The following is a 19,506-nucleotide window of genomic DNA, read 5'->3' on the forward strand; positions in this document are numbered from 1 at the left end:
TATGGGCCAGATAGCATATCAGACAAGCCACTGCCTCTGTGTAGATAACATGTCCTGACGCTGTGAAGTGCTGTTTGTGCCCAACTTGTGCCGAGACTGGTGATAACTGCAGCCACCCAACGTCACAACACCAGCACCCTGTGTGCTGGGTGTCTGCAGAGCCACTGGCATCACCCTGGCACTGCGTGTTTGGAACTGCAGCGCTGGCACGGGTCGATAGCTGGGTCGATACCGCGCAGTTGGGTAAAAAACAAACTTCAGGCAGAGCGTGTGAGCAGCGGCGCTGCCCACGGGGAGCGTTGTTTTCCCTGCAGTTGGGATTTGACGTTGTGATAAGTGTACAAACAGGAGCGAGTGCGCAAGCGGTGTGGGTGCTGCCAGGGCTGGTGGATTTGGGCAGCCTGGAGCAGAGGATGGGGCAAATGTGTGAGAGGTTCCCGCCACAGAAGGAATGACCTGTGAGCCCACACCCACAGGGCAGAGCTTGTGGGTCACTGTGCAGCAAGAGATGGGATGGCCAAACCACACACCAGGCTCACCAGGCTCCGGCCAGGAAAGGTTTCTTATCGCAACAGTGATTCCATGCCGAGCTCTGGAGCAGGACATCAAGAAGAGTCTGTCAGAGGAGAGCTCCATGGAGGCACCCTCGGGCACTTCTGGAGGCCTGGCTGGTTCCCCAAAAAGGAGCCGTGGTGCCCTGGCACAGCAGCGAGTGGAAAAGAGCCAGAGCCTGTGGAGGAGGAGGTGGGCTATGCTGGGTGAGAGGAATGGGTGCTGGGGATGCTGGGACCAGCTCCACCTGGACACTTTACAGCTCTTGGGGTGAACTTCACCCAACCCGACGCATTTGTTTAATTGTTTGAAAGATCAGTTGGGTCTGTTCAGCCTGAAGACAGGAGCCCTTATTGTGGTGTACAACTGTGGGGTTGGGAAGGGAAGTGAAAGGGCAGAAACTGATCTGCGGGTGACAGTGACAGAACCCCTGGGAATGGCCTGAAGCTGTGTCGGGAGAGGTTCAGGATGGATATTGGGAAAAGGTTCTTCGCTAATAGGTGGCTGGTCACTAGAACAGGCTGCCTAGAGAAGTGGCGACCACCGAGCCTGACAGAGCTCAAGAACCACTTGGACAATGCTCTCAGGCACGTGGTGGGATTATTGGGGCTCTGCTGGGCAGGGCCAGGAGCTGCACTTCAATTTCGTTGTGTGTCCTTTCCAACTCAGAACGATCCCATGGTTGTGTCACCTCCCAAAGGCCGGGACGGGTGGCTGCCAGGAGCCCTCCCGGGCCGCCGGCTCGGGGGCCGCGGCAGCGCGGCGCTGACTCAGGCGCTCGGCAGGCGGCGCCTTTAAATGTGCCGGGCCCGGCCGCTCCGCCTCAGGTGCCGCCGCCGCTCTGCCCGCCTGCCTGCCCACCGCCTCCCCCGCCGCACATCGCGCCTGCGCCGCCCGGCACTCCCGCTCCGCTCCGCACAGCTTTGTCCGGGCCCGGCCGAGCGAGCGGCGGCTCCCGCGGAGCGACCCCGGCCCCGCGACCCCGGCCCCGCCAGCGCTCACAGCCGGGGGCGCGGGCGGCCCTTAAGGTGGATCGCGCTTAAGGTGGAGCGCTGCCGTGAGGCGGACCGGGCGTTAAGGTGGATCGCGCTTAAGGTGGACTCTCGGCGAAGCCGCGCCTGCCGGCGGGGGGGCCGGGGCTCGGCATGGGGAGCCCCGCCTGAAGCGGGGCCCGAGGAGCCGCGCCGGCCCGGCCCGAGGAGGAGATGGGGGAGGCCCGCTGCTGAGGAGCCAGCTTCGCCCCGGCCGCTGACAATGCCCGGCTCCCGGCCGCTCGGCAGGAAGAGGCAGCCCATGGACGAGGGCGAGGTGGGCAGCGCAGCCCGGCGCGGAGCTGCCGGGGCCGGCGGGAGCGGGGCTGCTCCGGCTCCCGACCGCTCCGAGGGGGGCGGTGGCGGGGGGTACCCCCGTCGTGTTTGGATTGGGAGAGGTTTGATTTTCTTTAAAGGCAGCTCCTTCATCACCGCCATCCTCCTCCTCCTCCTCGTCCCTTTGCAGCTCTGAAGCCGTCCCGGCCGCAGCCTCGCCGCCGGCCCCCGGGACCCCCCGGCGCAGCGCCATGGAGACGGTGGGAAAGTTTGAGTTCAGCAGGAAGGACCTGATCGGGCACGGAGCCTTCGCCGTCGTCTTCAAAGGCAGGCACAAAGAGGTGAGAATCCCTGCTTTTTATTTCCACCCTCCCCGCTTCTGCTTTTCATTTATTTATTTATTTCCTGCTCTGGGCCGAGGTGGGGGCAGCGCGCCCCGGTCGCCGCATCCCCGCCGCAAGCGGCGGCTCTTGCCAGCCTGGGCATCATCCTGGGCTTGGGGTGCTTATTTTTATTTATTATTGTTCGCCTTGGAGTTTCTTCCAAGCAGGTGTGTGTCCCGGCAGGAGCCGGGCAGGTGGCTTCACCTTGGGGCTGGGAGGCCGTCAGCTGCCTCCCAGATCCACTCAAAACCCGTCCCCACCTCCAAAACAAGGGAGAAAAAAATCCCTACACACTATCTATGAAAAGAACTCTTTACTTTGTTTGGGATTTTTGTGTGTTTGTGTCTGTGAAGTCTTCTCCACTTAATTTTTCAAGGAGGAGGAGAAATCTCTTACTGGTAAATAAAAGGAAACCAATCCGGCAGTGGATTTTCCATCATTAGTGCTTGGGATAAGCCACGGCTCCCACAGTGCATTTATTTCTAGTGATTAAATAAGAGGATAATCATTGCATGAAGTAGTAACAAAAACCTAAACCTTGGGCTTTTCTCCTTGGGCTGACAAGCATAATTCAGGAAAGGGCAAGTCTGAACAAGTAAAGAGAAGGCATTAGGATGTGAAGTGAGAGGCCTTTACCGGTGCTGCAAGACACTTCTTTCAGTAGAATTTGTAATCTGTTAAGAGGCTGCTTATCCTAATGTGAATGAATGGTGAAATTTACATTTGTTTGTGTTATTTATGTACTGTTTCAGAAACCTGAGCTGGAAGTAGCTGTGAAATGTATTAACAAGAAGAACCTTGCGAAATCACAAACACTGCTAGGCAAGGAAATAAAAATTCTTAAGGTAAAGGAAGACTGGCTTATTTTCTTCAGTCTTTATTCTATATGCCCTTTGTTGCTCCTAGCTTATGGTATTTTTTTTTTTTTGCTTTTTCTAGGAATTGAAACATGAAAACATTGTTGCCTTGTATGACTTCCAGGTAAATACATTCAATTATGTCAAAGCATTCTAAATTTGGGAAAAGTTGAATGGCGTTTGTGAAATTTCACTTTTTAACAAGTGTTTGTATTCTGATGTGTACTCGGGGTGGGGGGAGGTGGGGGGGAGAGAAAGCCTTCTGATAAGTTATGGAAAGATAAACAAATACAGCAGATCATGTGTTAGTTGTTGGCTGGACCAGACAACTCATGTGCAATTGGGAGTTGAGGTGGGAGCTTCTGCTCCAGGATGTTACACAGTGAAATGCAGTGTGGTGAATACGTCTGTGCTGGAAGCTTTTAAGTTCTCAAAATGTTAGAAATAAAATCAGTAGTTATTTTTGGCATGCCCACTTCTTTATTTTATTTCTCTGGTCTGGATACACTCCCTGAGAAAATTTCTTTTTCGTAGGCCATGCGAAAATAGCGCAAGCATGACTTTGTAGCATACGATTGTCTTAGCTCCAGAGGATTTTAATTTGCATTTTTTCTGTTGTCCTTGTGGTCGTCACTAAGTGTTAAGTGTTAAAAATTGCAGCAGACATTTTTCCTTCAAAGCCAGCCCCGACAATCTAATCTAGAGGGGCTAAAACCCATCTGCTGCGAAACGCGAACCATCCAGTTTTAAATTTATTTTTTCCTCCTTGATTATTTGTTAAATCCTGCTTGATAACGGGGCAAGTTTTCTTTGCCGTTTGTGAACGCTTTTTAAAAAATAACGCTGCGGGATGGAAAGGCGGTGCTGGAGGATGAAGGGCTGCGGTCCAGGCGGTGCTGAAGGGTGAAGGGCTGCAGTCCAGGGTGGGTGACGGCTGTGTGACCACCCCCGGCCGGCCCTGGCGTGGCTTATCGGCCGTGTCCTGCCCTGTCGCCGGTATCACGCGTCCCGCAGGCCGCCGTGTTTGTTGACATTTCCTCCTTGTGCCGTGGATTGGCTCCGGTGGCTCCGCGTCAGCCCCGGCGGTGCCTGCTGGGTGCTGTAGTCCGCCGCTGTCACTCGGTGTCACTCGGTGTCACCCGCTGTGCCGCAGCCCCGGAGCTGGGACAGCCCTGGGTCCCTCCCTGCCGGAGCGGGGGGCTCTGCAGGGCTGCCCTGGGGAGCAGGATTGCTGCTGGGAACTCTCCTTGGATGGCTGTGCTCTGCTCCTGAGCTCATCTGGCAAAGCAGCCTTTGGGCTGATGAGCGCTGCAGAGTAGCTGGGAAAGCTTCCTGTGGGCTCAGCCCACTTGGAGCACTAGGTCTCATGGTCTGGATGTTTTTGTTTGTTGGGTTTTTTTTTTTTTTCCTTTTCATTCTCTGTACCTTCCTAATTTGCTTAATAACTTTTCACTTGAGAGAGTGACTGGCTGCTCCTGCACTCCATAGTTAGCATTTGTATGAAGTATTTATGCTTACTGAGATCTTTCAACACTTTTGTTAGATTCCTCTCCCTGCTTCAAATTACTGCTGAGTAGGAAGCAACTCAAAAGACGTTTTCTGCAAAAGGAGCAATTTCATCACTGTTGCAATTATAGAAATGTGTTTTTCTCCTTTTGGGATGAGCTTTATCAAATTCTGTGTTTAGCAGTGTAGTCTGGTGAGATTTTAGCAAGAAGCTATGTCAGATACCACAAAACAGGACACTTAAGAATGGTCCAGGGCTCAAGGCATGCCCAGGTTTGTGCTTAGTTACCAGCTTTGTCATAGAGTCCTTGTATGACCTGGGTAATTTGATTTCTTAGAGAAAATGAGATTATTTAGGGGGCATTGGGTGTGGACTCTCCTCTGGTGGGAGGTGATCTATTACCAGACAGTCTGTCACAGTTAACCCACATATGTTGTGTGTTTAGTGTGTCTGAGTGTTTGGTCTTGCTCTGTGTCTGCTTAGGGGTTGTGTGAGAGTAAATTATCTGCAAAGGTAAAAGTGCAGGTCTGTGGAAGGCTGGCTTCTGCCCACCTTTCCTTACTTTGTGGAAAAGACAACGACTCACATTGCTCCCCTGATACCAGATCAGGAGCTTCATTCATAGCTGCATGTGTATCCTCAAAAATACCTTATTTGCAGTTAATTGAATCCTTACTTGTAGGCTTTCTAAAGTAGAAGATGTTTAGTCTTGTATTACAACATAGAGCAAAAGGGAAAAAAATACTTCCTGTGAAACTTATTGTTGCCCTGTAGCTTTGTCTGTCATTGCATTTTGTGTCCTCCCTTCCTCTGCACTGCCTGTCAACAGTGACTCTGACTTTTACTCGTGTGTTTCTTGCACACAAGGAAATGGTTACCAAAACCACAGTGGCTTTAAGCGAGTGACTACACCCAATGATGCTTTCATTTACATTTTCCTGGTTAAAAACTCATGTTAGCCAGACCTCTCACAACATGAGATTTTTGATGTAAGGCTAGATTTGCTCCAGACAAACACTTGCAGTACTGACATTTAGTACTGACGAGCAGCTCTCACCCTTAATTCATCCTTCAAATCTGGGAAAAATTGCTGTGTTCCTTCTCATTTCACAGATCTTTGTGATATTGGTTCATAAATAATGACAAAATAAGAAACTTCCTAGGAATAAAGGATTCTGATGAATGTTTAATCCATAAAAGTGCAGCAACTGGACTTTTATAGATCCCCTTGCTGGAGTCCTTAGTACAGCATCAGTACATGAGAATGGCTCACAAAATGAAATATGCATATTCCCATTATATGTGCTCTCATATTAATGAGAGGTGATGTTAATAGTTTAGGAGCCTAATGCAAGAACCCCTGCTCAAAAAGAGGATAAATCTTACTAAACCACATTTCTAAAAGTGCTGTCTATTTAGTGTCAGGATGGAGTTGTGGTGTGGGTTTTTCCTAGGCACAGGAGGTGTTTGGCAGACAGTAAAAGCTGTGTTCCACCCTGTGTGGGGTATATTAGTTGCTGCTGAGCACTACCTGACCCCTCAGCTGGCAGGCTGGGGTCCCCAGTCTGCAGCAAAGAGGAGCTGAGTGCTCCAGAGGGACATCTGGGTACCAGAAATCCTTTTACTCTGACAACAGCCAAATGAGCCCTTGTTCCTTAAGGTGCAAATTAGTAACAACAAATGATGGTTTCTGCCAAAGGAGGACTTGGTATAGAAATAAAGTTTCTTGGAAAACTGGTCTCCATGACTCAGGATCAGCTCAACTCTTCGTGTTCATTGACAGGAAAAGCTTAGCACATGTGCTCTGGTGTGTGGGGCTTGCTTTGGTTTCCTTTGGGTCTCAGGACATTAAATCTGTGATCAGATCAGAGACCACTTGATGAGCTGAGGAGATTGAATGATAGGAAGGGAACCCTTGGACTTGTCAGATCCTGGGAGCCCTGTGTGCCAGAAAATTTCTTCCAGCACTAGGCAGAAGTTCCTGCATACATAGCTAAGATCTTTGGGCAGTGGGAGATTCTGGGTGTCTTTCCCTCCCTGTTCTGTGCCAGCTGCCTCAGATTGAATATATGTCAGCTGAATATTTCATATATGGCTGTGCTGGTGCTAGGGCAGAAAATCTGCTGAATCTGGATGTGTCATGCTTTGGATATTAGAAAGCATTTTCCTGCATGAAATAAGAAGGATTATTTTACTGACAGATTTTTCCCTAGTTGTGCACTGTGAGCTGAACTTGTTTCTTAAAGCAGCCTAGCTATGACTGTGCTTGAGTGGATATCAGGTGGTTTTTGTGTTAGGTTTTAGCCCCCCAGTTTCTGGATGGGTGGGATGGACTGGTTGCAGTAACACAGCTGTTAAAGGCACACGAGACACTGTGCTGTGACGTTTCTGGCTCAGCCTATGTTACCTCAGGGTCTGCTTTCTACACTTTGGTAACAGGTAGATTGATTATACTCACCAGTTTGGGATGAGCTGAGACAAATGCTTTACTCAGTCACCTGGTACAGACTCACCAAAAATATTTCTGCAGCGATGACTGTATCACCTGGAGACAAAGAACACAGAGTCCTTGCAGTGCAGATTTTTCTTGTGCACATGGATTAAGGCATGGGTGGCAGAACAAATGCTTCTCAGGTTAGTGATCAGTCACCCTGGGCTGGTCTTGAGAGCCAGGTAATGACAGCCTTGTGTTGCTGCTGTGTAGAAAGTCCTTGTGATCAATAGAGCTATGGCTGCTGGGCTGTGATGTGCTGTGCTGGCTGCACCATCACCCTTTTTCTGACACAGAGCCTTTAGATGCTACTCTGCATCTTGTGTACGTGCCTCCTGCTGTCCCCCAGGACCCTGTGGACAGCAGTGTCCTTCTGTGTGCCCTCCAGCACCGCTCACCTCTGCTGCAGCAGTGCTCTGATGAGCGTGGGGCTGGGTGAATCAGTGCTGCTGCAGTGTCACCTCATGCCTGGCCACCTCTCGTGCCACCTCATGCAGGATCTTCTGTTCCTCAGGCACTGCTGTTTACATGCTCTGTCTCTGGAGACAGGGCTCCACTGAGGCACTTGGAATGACTGAAGAGGCACTCTGTGTCTGGGAGATTGCTCTCCTGAGGTCAGGCTGCCTGCTTAAACCCTGTTTTAATTCCATCCCCTAGCAAAGCTGGCAGCTTGCCTGGTGAGTGGGTGTAAAGTGCAGCTCTCTGAACTGCCAAGCAATCCTCTTTCTGTTTGTGCTGCAGACAAGAATGGGGTGTCTGCTGTCCTGCTCCGTCAGCATCCTCGCATCTGTTGAAGGGAATCACTCTTACTGAAGATTGAATCTGGCTTAATTTAGAGCTAGAAGAGGAAAGGATGAAAACACAGCCACCCTCTGCCAGTTGTTTTGTAGGGAAATGTTTGGGAATTTAGTGGACCAGAATGGCCATGTTTGCGGAGAGTTGAGAGTTCTGTAGTGTTGAACTTTGATTTGATGCTGGCTTCCCCAGCCAAGTATCCCACTGTGCAGGTCACAGAAACATCCAGCTAATGTTGACCACTAAATATAGACCTCAGTCATGGGCTTTTTTTAGAGGGAGTTGTCTTGCCACATTTCTGAAATTATGGTCACTGTTTTACTCATGCTGTGTGTGAAGCACACACCTGTGTTCCTCTCACATGATTAAGGTGTCATGGAAGAGCCAGCAACGTGGTGGTTAATGGTCTCCAAAGCTCCTGTTGAAGGTAGCATTACTCAGCCTATAATGACAGATTAAGGAATGTTTCCCAGCAGTAATAGGAAACTGGAAGGCTGTTGTGTTCACAGTTTGATAGCAAAGCTCTGGTGGCTGCTGTTTGTGCTGCTGGTCTTGAAGCTCCACCAGTGTTTCCACCATGAAAATTTCCACTGTGTAAATCCTTGTGAGGACTGAACACATTTGGAGTGAGCAGAGCAAGGAGGTGAAGATTTGGATGATGGGTGGGAAGAGGTGTCTCCTAATCAGTGGCTGGGTGGGATTAAATTCAGGTGGAAAAACACTGCTTAAATTTATTTCAAATATTTATAGGATCAAACCAAAGCCTACTTGAAAGATTTAGTTTTGTGACTAGACTGAACTTGCCACTGAACTGTGAAACTGCAATAAACCTGTGTGTCTCAAAAGCTCATATTAGTGCTCATTCTTGTATGGAGAATGGAGGGTACAATTCACTTTGTGTGTCCTCCCTTCTCCTCCTGCATTCCCACCTGTTGATACCACCTGAAAAGCTTTGCACAGACCAGCAAACAGAGGGTTGGTGCTGGTGGTAGGAATCCAAGCTGGATGGCTCTGGTTTGCCTTGGAAAAACATCCAGAGAACTGGATGTGGGTTTTCCATGAGGCAAACTGCCTCCATCCCAGAAGTGAGATCCAGTGGGAATGAGAAGCTAAGCACAGGGGTGGTCAGCAGAGGGGGTGGTCCATGCAAAGGCAAGGAGAGGTTTTTGCTTTGGTTTTGTTTTCAGAATAAGTATACATGGTTTTGCTGTGTGTTTTTTGTTGTCTGGCTGGTGTTTTTTTTTTCCCTGCTGTTACTTATGTTCATGTAGCAGGAGCAAATGGCACATTTGGTGGAAAATGAACATGAATGATGTGATCTTCCAAGGCAATGTTTCTCAGGTGCAGACCTAAACATACTTTGATTAAGAGAAAGCATCTTAATTGTCTTCAGATGTTAGGTTTCCTGTCTGAGAAATGTAATAACAAATGTTCACAGCAGAATGCAGGGACGAGCCCTGCCCATAGATAGCTTTGGAACCTCTGCTGTGCTTACTGTATAGCGAAGAGGCCCTTTAATTGTGCATTGTCTCCAGCTTTATAATGTGCAGACCTTTAATACTACCATAAACACAGAGATGCTGTGAAAATGCAGAGTGTGGATCTCAGAGCTGCATCTGTTTACTAAGCAAGGTTGTTTCAAGGGGGGCCGATAGAAATGAATCAAATTGTGCATCACTGGTTGCTTAGGGCAGTAATGTTCAGTCTGGCTGCAGGAGCACCTGGCTTGTCTCCTAGCATCAGAATAACAGGAGGAATTAGGTCAGCTGAGCTGGCATAGTGGGGATCAACCAGACTGTGGTTCCAGTGGGGGGGAATGAAAGATGCATAATTTTAAGTCATTAGAGATCCCATTTAGCAAAGCATCTTAAAAACCTCCAGGGAAGGGGAGACTCCCAGCCAGCTCTGAGTGCATTGGTGGCCCACGGTGTGGGAGCTGCTGCTGTGATAGGGACCCCAGGGACTCCAGGCAGGGCTGGGAGGCAGCCCAGGGGCTGTGGGGTGGGCTCTGTGTGTCCCCTTGGGTGCTTTGTCACCTCACCCTGCACTCACCCTCTTCATTTGCATTTGATGCTCTTTTCATTTGGTTGGCAATCATAGCCAGCATACTAAATATGTTAAAAAGTGCTAATTTCTCTGTTGTTTAAATAGTGCAGATTTGATCTTGTGTTTCTCTGGCTTCCAGTAACTGGATTTTTTCCCTTCTTAAATTAAGGCTGTTCTTATTTGAAAGAAAATGCATGCTCTTTTTCTTTATACCCCTTGTTTCCACCCCTTTGTGGTAACAAGTGGGCTTGTTTTCTTAAATCTGGTGAATGAAGTATGAAATAAATGGATGGAAAAGAGACTTGCAAAGGCCAGTCACTCATGCAGCTGCCATAGAAAACCCTGGGAGGTCAGACCTCTAATTTTCAGAGTTGCTTTAAAAAAAAAAGAAAACAAACACACCAGAAAAACCCAAACCAAAACAACTCTTGCAGAGTATCAGATTGTGTTTGGTATATACCATTAAAAAACAAGCAGTTCTCAACTTTATCAGGGGGACTACGTTAATCAAACCTCAGGACTGAGTCACTTTGCTTGTAGTTGCACATATCTCAATAAATTAATGTATCTCAATGAGTGTGATTAAAACTGAAATATCCACCTCAACCCTTAGCTCTCCCCCACTACCCCTTCTCATTGGGCAGGCTCATAAAATGCAACTTTAAGGTATGCAAGGATTTAATTCAACTACATGTGACTGAGCTTAAGGAAATGGGGAATTCAACCTTAAATGTTCAGTTTATGGTATGGCTGTGATACAAGAAGGAGATGAGGAATAAATACAGAAAAGCAAATCGGGTCTTGATTATTTTTGTCATTGTTTTTAGAATTCTGTAGTTTCCTCTCTTGATAGCATTAATATAATGCATTGCTATTTGCATAGGAGCTTGCTTTTGTTTGAAAAAGCTTCTAGATAATATTCTGCCTGTTGGCAAAGGGGTAATACTTCCACCCCATGTCAGAAAGTCCAAACTTTTCAGGATTCTGCTGCTCTTTTTTTCCTACATTCTCTGCTGCAGCCTGCATTCAGTGGTCTTTGGGCAGTGCATGGCTGGGGGGTCCCAGATGCTGTAGGAGCTGCAGTGTTACCCCCAGAGCAACGTGACTGCTGTAAGAAGGGGTTGCCTTTCAGTGCTCCAGCAGCACAAGTCTTAATTTGCTCTGATGTGCATGTTCTTGGTCTTGCCTGGAAGCTCTGTGACCTGTGAAACCCAGCACTTTTCTGTACCCCATTAGGATGTGCATCCCATGCTTTGGTTTCTGTGGTTAGGTTCAGTGGTGGCTCCAGCTGTGACTTGCTGTAGTGTGCTGCCCTGCAGAGGCCCCACAGGAGGAGAGTCAGGTTTTTCTGTCTGAGCTCTCTGCAAGTGTGTTGGGTCTCAGTGCTCTGTTTGAGGCCAGCAGTGAATTTGTGAAGCCCAGCAGCAGGGCTGTGCCCAGCTGGGGGGAAAGGTGGGGCTGGACTGAAGGACCCTGTTGGAAGCTCATGCCCAGTGGAAGGGATGGTGAAGTTTCTCCAGGTCACTTGAAGGCTGAGCTGCCTCACCAGCAGTGATCCTATCTGGCTGTGGTGGTATGAGCTGCTTGGGAAAGAGCAGCTCCATGGACATGACATTGTCCTGTTTGTTTTCTAATGTCATGCAAGCAGACTTTAGAACTCTTGCCAGGGAAATGGGAAATAGTCTCCCTCCCTTCCTGAAGCCTGTGTAGTACCAGAGAATGTGGTTTTCCTGCTGTTTTTAATCTGTCCTGAAGTACAACCTGTCCTGAAACAGCTCATCTGTTGTACAGTGGAGAGTACAGTAGTGCCTGGAATGGGGCAATGGGCAGTGCTGACCCTTGGCATCACTGTTCTTCCAGTTCTACAAAAATCTGCCTGCTGCAAGGCCACCCATCAACCATTTTTGTGCTGCAGGGCCTCCCTTCTGCTTGCTCCATGTCCTAGAGCAAGCTGGCAGGTCAGAAGGAAGCAGAATGCAGTCAATGGCCAGCTGTGGGCTAATTGTGGACAGAACATGGTGGGCCTTGCCAGGTCTTGTTTCTGATGCTTACTCCATGGGATCTACATTAAGAAATTAGAAGCCCTCATTATTTTGGAAAGTCACAGATCTGCTGACTCTGGAAATAACACTTTCCAGTCAGTAGCAGTAGGTTTTACCTTTCTTCATCGGAGTTAATTGTCTCCTGAATTGGAAGCCTGCTCAAAATGTTCTTGAGTTCCTTATTGATGATGTTCAGGAGGAGTGAGGAGGATAACCAGGGCCAGAGAATAAAAGGCTCTGAGACCTGTTTTTCTTTTCACTTGGGGTCAAAAACCATGTGAATATCTTCTATTTGCTTTAGATCAGTTTTCCAAAGGATGAGCAATGATAGGTTCTCCCACACTTCTGATGGATGTTGCTGTTGTCCCTTATCTCCCTTTCGTTCCAATAGATGCATCAGAAGATAATCCTTGCATATCATGACAGTTTTCCTTTCCCTTTTCAGAGGCTAGCCTGCTCAAGCCAAACTGTGAGCCACAGTGAAACAGTTCTAAGAGATTTTACTTTTTGCAAAGCTGTTTTCCTCTCTTTAGAACAGCAGGTTTGTTTTTCCCAAACCCAGTCAGTTTGGGAGCCCCTGCCTGAGCTAGGGATTTTCCAAGTGCCATTGGCCTAAGAACTGGCTTCTGTAAAGCAAAGTTGTGTTTGTTTGGACTGTGTTTGACTCCAGTGCCACTGTCAGAAAGCAATAACTGGAGACCACAGGTCAGAAAGGTACTGGCTCCATGAAGTCCTGCTGGCAAAACAGGAGGATGTGATACACAGTGGTTCTGCTGCAGTGAGAAGGGGAAGTAACAAAAAAGAAATGGAAAAGCTTAGCTTTCAGTTGGTGTTGAGTTATCTTCCACTGTCAGACCCTCAGCTTTATGTTGTGCTTCTGTTGTGTTAGTGCAGTTGGTGAAGTTCTGGCCCTGCTTAGAGAGATCCATGTGCAGCAAAATTATCTTAGCTTGGCAGCATCTCTGGGTGCTGTTGGAGAGGTGGTGTTGAGCAGCTTGTGGGAGATATCTCCTGAGAGGCACAAACCCTCTGCCATCACAGGGATGCCAGCAAACACCCAGGAAAGTGGTAAAACAAGTCTTGAGACTTGAGTGCTTATGGTTCCTCTACTGTAGGCAACAGGAGCCTTTTCAGCCCCACAGTGCTCAGCACATGGGTGTAACCCTGGAGCTGCCTTCATCTTCAATGTTCTTCCCAGTTGCCCTAGAAAAGAGGCCTTGTGTGAGGTAGAAGGCATTCTTAGCTGGTTTTCCCCCAGAGTGTACTACAGCACTGGTCTCACACAGATTGGTGAGAACACTGCACTGCTGAGAGAATCTTGGAGTGTTGTGTAATCAAATTTCCGCTTTTTGCCATTCCTGAGCATCTTTCTAAACTTGGTGGCAGGCTGAGCTCAGGGGTAGAGTGCAGAGGAGGATTTTTCTAAGGAAAATTCCTCTCTCAGACTTTTTAAGCTGTGGTAGGAGGATGACTAACTGTGGGTACACCCAGACATTTCCCTTTGGACACACCTAAACACACTCTTTCCAAGAAGAGGATCATGCCACCTTCCAGTATGGGTGGAGAGAAAATTTAAAGGGAGACAGGACAGTTGGGTCTTACTGTCCATAACACCATGTCTCCTGGTGTCACAGTGAGGAATTCTAACAGAGCACAGTCTTGGGGTGATTTATGGTGTATTGCCAAATGAGGTTTCTTCATTTCTTTGTCCTCCATCAGCAGATGTGTGTTATTTGTAGACAGCAGAGGCTGTTGCCTATTTTTACACTCAATTAAATTGTAACTTCATCACTGGGGCCTCTGCTGCAAGAACAAGCCAGGCAATGATCCAGACTGATTAATTATCAGCTTAATGCCTTTGGCAGAGGCGTTTTGCTGCCATTGTGGGGCATGGTCAGGGTACTGCTGCCCTTTGTGATGACAGGAAAAGTTAGGGGTTGTGTCTGTGCTGTTCCCTTCATTGAGCTTGTTTAGGGACAGGATTAGGCTTGGCTGTACAGACTGGCACATGTGAATAAGAGGTCCAGAGGAAATTATCTGTAACACTTCTTGAAAATAAGCCTCTGCAAAAATAGAGCAAACTGTAATACTTTTCTTGATGTGGAAATGAGTGGGTTGGGCATTTTGCTTTGGTTTTCAGAGAAACTGGTAGCTTGCAGAATTTGGCTTGCAGTATTTTTTTCCTTGTTTTGTTAATGAAAAAATCATAAATATAGTGGAAGGATAAAAATGGACAAGAAGTAGTTTCTGCTGCTGAATCAGCTTGAGAGAAGTCCATCAGCCTGTTTGAGAAACCAGATGTCTCTTTAGAAAGCTGAGTCTATTTTAACCACAGTAAGCTCTACTGGCTTTTTCCAAACACTAGTTTGTTTCTGGGACCCTTCTTGAAATAAGTGTTTAGTTTTGTTGGCAAAATTTTACAGATCTTTCTTGTAAGTGGATCTTGAAATGCTGAAGCTGCACATGTGTTTGTTATCCTTGCTACAGGCAACTGTGATCTGAAAATTCCCTTGCTAGGTGTTCTGGCCAGCTCTGCCTGGTTAGGTTGGATTTTCAGAGGGTGCTGTTGCCAGTGATGGTTGGGGGAGCCACCAACTTCTCTCCTCAAAGCCTTTCAGGCATTGCCCTCTTATCATACCAGCACAGAGTGAAGAGATAAAACCACCAACCACCAAGGTCATGTTGTTGTTGGGAAAGTCAGGCAGAGCATCCCCCTTGCCTGTGCTGGTCCTTGTTTAACCCTGGTCACTGCACACGCTGCCTGCCAAAAATCAATGACTTCCTTGGTGATGTTTGTTTGCAGTGTCTTTAAATAATGTAGAGTGGATAAACAACCATACTGCAGAGTGTACATTAGCTGTTGGCTAATAAGTTATTACAAATATCTTCTGGACTTGGTTTGTGTAAGCTCTGGTTCCTCTTCATTTCCTATATAGGTAATAATACACTGAGCTTCCCCAAACCCTGCTGGCACTATGCATATTACAGTGCAGAGTTACTGAGCTGCAGTGATCACAGCACATTTAGCCTAGAAGTGTCTGTGAAACCTGTTTCTGTGGCAGTGATGAACCTGGTCTGGGCTGCAAAAACCACTTCAGACACTTCCTGTGTGCCTAGCAGTTGTTCTGCACTGAGTTCCCCAGCAGCTGCATTGCACTTCTGGTGTAGCTCGTATCTTCTGGTACATCTGGGGCTGCAGTTCCTGTAGCAGTGAAAGACCTGGGTGTCTTTATCAACCTTGGCTTTCTGCTCTTCTTGCTTAGCACAGCAGGAGCTGGTGGGCTTTGAATGCTCCTGAGAATTCTCCCTCAGTGCTTTGTCATGTGCAAAGTCTGTGATGATGCTTGGGGTTTTCTTCTTGCACTGCTTCCCTGGGCTGGTGCTTTTAGCCATAGACTGGTTTCCCACTTCATCCAATGTGTGTATGAAATTGGATGACTTAATGCATGCTGCTTTCAAATGCAGAGGTTGAAAAACAAAGCCTGTTGAAAGAAGTGTTTGTCATGCAGGGAAGTGCAACAAACACTTTCTTGAAGTATCACAGAAAATTGCTTTTTCAACAAACAAGGGGACTTCAGAAAGCTCAGCAGAGCTCGGCAGTGAGAACAGCTGTAAGAACAGAGGGTGGCTCTGGGCTGTGGTGGATGCTTGAGCCCCTCCAGGGAAGGTGGCCAGTTCCCCTGCAGCTGTGGCTGTCTCAAATCACAGATAATGCATCTTCCTCCAACCAGTCTTCAGCAAACATCTGGAAACCCAGATTTCAGGTGGTAAGGTTAAAAGGATAGAAGAGAAAGCAAGAGGTACTGAGGACTCCAGGCATTGACAAAAGCAGGGAATTTGGTACAGCTTGGTGGGAGGCAGAGTTCTGTGGACAGACCAGGGCGAAAGGGATGAGAGCAGACAGTGGAGGCTGCTTGGAAACTAAACAGCTGCTAGGGTGGATGCTGGGGGTTTTGGAATGGTTTGGGTCAGAAGAGAAATCAGGTGCACAGGTATCTAAACAGCCTGAGAGTAAAGTCATGCTGCCCTGAGAATGGAGTCCCATGCTCTGCCTGTGCCTTCAGGACTTCTCCACTCACCTACACAGTTGTTGCCTGTGAGTGTCCCCAGCTGGGTCTTGAGTTTAGGAGTGACTTCTAGCTTATAGGCTGTAGGAGTGAGTTCTACCTTACAGATTTTATATAGTAGGTCTACTTCTGTCTGACTTCTGTTTCAACAACAGTATTTAGTCATTTGACCTCCTGGGTCTACCCAGGGTTGAAGTATTTGGCTGTTTTCAAATCTGTTCTTTGGCAGTGGTTTGGTGGCCCTGCTGGACATATGCCAGGTTGGCACTGGTGTCACCACGTGCTCCACAGCCACCAAAGCTCCTGCTGTGGCTCTGTGCTGCTGTATTTTTGTGGGACACATCTCTGCACTCTCCTGTGCTTGTAGTATGGATATATGGATGTTTCCCCAGGCCTGGGGAGGGGTCAGCCAAGGCAGGAGGTGAACTCCCAGGATGGTAAGAGCATCACAGTGCAGCACCTGTAGTGAACTTAGGAAGATGAGGATTTGGCCTGGACTTTGCTGGTGTTGACCCCTGTTATGATCCAGAAAGCTTTAGCCTCCTGATAATGGCACTGCTAAGGCATGTAGAAAATATGGTTGGCAAATTTTACATTTTTTGTCTGAGATCTTTCCTTTTTGCCCTCTAATGGAAGGTGTCACTTGGGCACTTTTCAGCCACGGGGTTGAATTGCAGGTCCCAAAGTTGTGCTGCTCTTATCTTTCTGTTCAGCCTAGCCCTGCTCATGTGGGCACAGCTGCTATAAAGGGCCAAGTTAAATGTGGAAATGATTAAGGCTCTAAGATAGCAGTGTGCCAGCATCTGTGTTGCGTGCCACTGTTAATCCCTGGAGCCTGAAAGGACATGGAGACCCAAGCCACAATACAGGAGATCAGCTTGGTTAAACAGATGCACTCTCACAAATCAATAATATGCTTAAATACCTGGCATTTTCAAAGCAAACAGTCTTCCGGGAATTAACCTATAATGTTTTTACCCTTTCTTCAGTCTGACTCATAGCAGAGAACAGATTATCTGTTTAAAAGGTAATACAGCAATTAAATGTCTGAAATATTTCAGTGCATAAATCCCTTAATTTTCCACTTTCTATTTCCCCAGGAACTGGCAAACTCTGTCTACTTGGTTATGGAGGTGAGTGTGTTGGTTTTTTTAACCTCCTTTCCCTCCCTCTTTCTCTTTTTGAATATTTTAAACCCATTTCAAGCAGATCAGCAAGTTTCACAAGTGGTGCTTCCTGCTGGCAGTCTCACCTGTGAGGCTTTGTTAATCTAATCTGCAGCTCAGGCCTTGGAGCCTGTGGGTGCAGAGAGCAGCCAGGGGATTTTCCTCTTGCTGCTCTCAGAAGGTCCTGCAGGCCCAGGCTTAAGCAGACACTGAACCTCAGGGGTCAGGACGGTGCCACAGGGGAGTGAGTGTTCAGGCATCCATCCACCAGAGAGAATGTTCTGGACACACATTACCTGCAGAGCCTCTCAATGTTTCCCTTGCTCTGCAGTTCTCGCTTGGAGGTCTTGTTGACTTTTCCTAATGATGTGGAACATTGATGTGAGGAGTTTCAGTTTTCAGCTGTGTCCACTCCCAGGCTTTCCTCAAACAGCTTTCTGCTGCTGTCTCCAGGGCTGACCTCTCTGCTTTGTTCTGGCTCTGCCTTTCTCTCTGAAGTGCTTGAACATGGATGATGCTGGTGATGCTGGTGTATCATCATGCAACATAACATTTAGGAGAAATAGGAGAGGAACTCAGAGGAATGGGGTCTTCCTTCCCAACTTCTGAATATGTATTTTGACATGTGTAATTATTTATGTTTAAATACTGTGATAAACCTGCCACCCTCCTGAAGTTTACTGTTTTTCTTGTTAATCTTTGATTTGGCCTGTATTAACTGAGCTTTCTCTTCTGTTTGCAGTACTGTAATGGTGGTGACCTGGCAGACTACCTTCACAGTAAGTACAGCAGAATGGAGAATATCCTCTGGGAGGGTCACCCTTCATAATCTTTGGAAAACTGAGAAAACATGACAATAAAAAGTGGTCTTGTAGTCCTTTCTATGTAGGTCAGTAGTGACTGTTGTCAGAAGCTAAATATTTTAGTTACAATGGCCTTATAGGTTAACCATATTCCAGCACTACTAGGGACACAGTTTGTGTTTTCTTGGTGACTGGAAAAAAGCTGTTTATACTGAAGCCTTGCAGTTCTGTAGTGTTGGATTAGAATAAGATGCCAAGAGTATATTCTCTAAGTTACCCCTAAGGTGTTCCCACATCTAGGGCAGAAAAAATTTCCTGTTTCAGCATATTGTGGATGACTGTGGTGTAGCCAGTAGTGCTGTGAGGGTGACCCCATTAATTTTGGGGTCTTCTGGAGAGTGTAGCACAAGTATCTGGGACCATGGTGCCTTGAAGGAACCTTTTGGTGAGACTCAGGGCTGTCTTTGCCATCAAGCCAAATGCTTTACAGGTCATCCAGCTGGACTGCTGGGACTCAGGCAACCCCTCAAGGTATTTTTCAGTGCAGCACAGGTACAGGACCCTGGTTTGTGAAAATCACCTTGCACCTCAGTACCTAGGACAGGTAGGAGGATAAAATGTTTAACAATATATTTGGCTGCACCCAGATACAGCCCTTCTATTTTTTTTCCCCCTGACTTTGTTTTTTCCCTTAAAGTAGCTTTCTGGTTGTTTTGCATGTTAACTAGAAGATTACTAAATGTGAAAAGACAACTTTAATCTCATTTCATGTGTGGCTCTGGGTCATGGTTAAACAAAGTTGGTTCACATTGTTCAAATTAAAAGCTAGTCAGCTGGATAATACTTCAGGCTCCTTATTGAGGTATGTGATGCCTGGAAATGGCAAAAATTGAAGGATTAAAAGATAAATTTACATTTGCCCTACAGCTAGTGTTGGTGTCCCTAGAATAATAATTTGGGTCTTGATGCTAGCATGCCACACTCTTCCTACAGGGTAATGAATTATAATGGTGGACTTGAATTTTCAGAAAGGGTTTAGTACTTGAAGGAAAAAGAATATTCTGTCTTTGATATGCTTTGTTTGTTTAAAGTGTGGGTGAGATAGAAGTGACAGGCATTTGTTTTTTAAAATCCAGGTTTAGTGTGCTTTGTCTTAGATATGTTTTGCATCTGTTGGGTATTGCTGTGCTCTTTTTAGATCTTTAGTGGTGGTAGAATGTTCTTATGAACACCAGTGGAGGATGGTTTTGTATTTGGTACCTTCTTGTTCTTTCTGATTGCAAATGCAAATTTTATAAATCAAATGCTTTTAAAAAATAGCAAAACTTCAGTTTTACCACTGCATGGGCTTTGAAAGCTAAATTTTTTAGCTTTCATGCACATGAAATGAACCTTGATCTTAAAGCAGTGGGCTGTGCACTCTCATTGGCAAAACATGTGTGCAAACAAGAAATTATAGAAACAAATAACAGAAACAAGGATTTACAGGA

General features: G+C 47.1%; 1 protein-coding gene across 3 annotated transcripts in view; it reads left to right on the plus strand.

Annotated features, from left to right (window-relative positions):
* The first annotated feature begins 1,456 nt into the window (after window positions 1–1,456).
* The window catches only part of ULK1 (unc-51 like autophagy activating kinase 1), a 76,319-nt gene continuing 58,269 nt past the window's right edge, over window positions 1,457–19,506 (plus strand). For 2 of the 3 annotated variants that reach the window (XM_054516756.1, XM_054516757.1), the window contains exons 1-6: window positions 1,457–1,860; window positions 2,000–2,200; window positions 2,995–3,087; window positions 3,182–3,223; window positions 17,148–17,180; window positions 17,956–17,992. In XM_054516756.1, coding sequence (XP_054372731.1) covers window positions 1,807–1,860; window positions 2,000–2,200; window positions 2,995–3,087; window positions 3,182–3,223; window positions 17,148–17,180; window positions 17,956–17,992 — 460 coding nt within the window. In that variant the 5' untranslated portion in view covers window positions 1,457–1,806. The remainder of the gene's footprint in view (window positions 1,861–1,999; window positions 2,201–2,994; window positions 3,088–3,181; window positions 3,224–17,147; window positions 17,181–17,955; window positions 17,993–19,506) is intronic. The other variant, XM_036393248.2, reaches the window with a different exon arrangement.

Source organism: Molothrus ater, chromosome 18, assembly GCF_012460135.2.
Source record: "Molothrus ater isolate BHLD 08-10-18 breed brown headed cowbird chromosome 18, BPBGC_Mater_1.1, whole genome shotgun sequence".
NCBI classification, from domain to species: Eukaryota; Metazoa; Chordata; class Aves; order Passeriformes; family Icteridae; genus Molothrus; species Molothrus ater.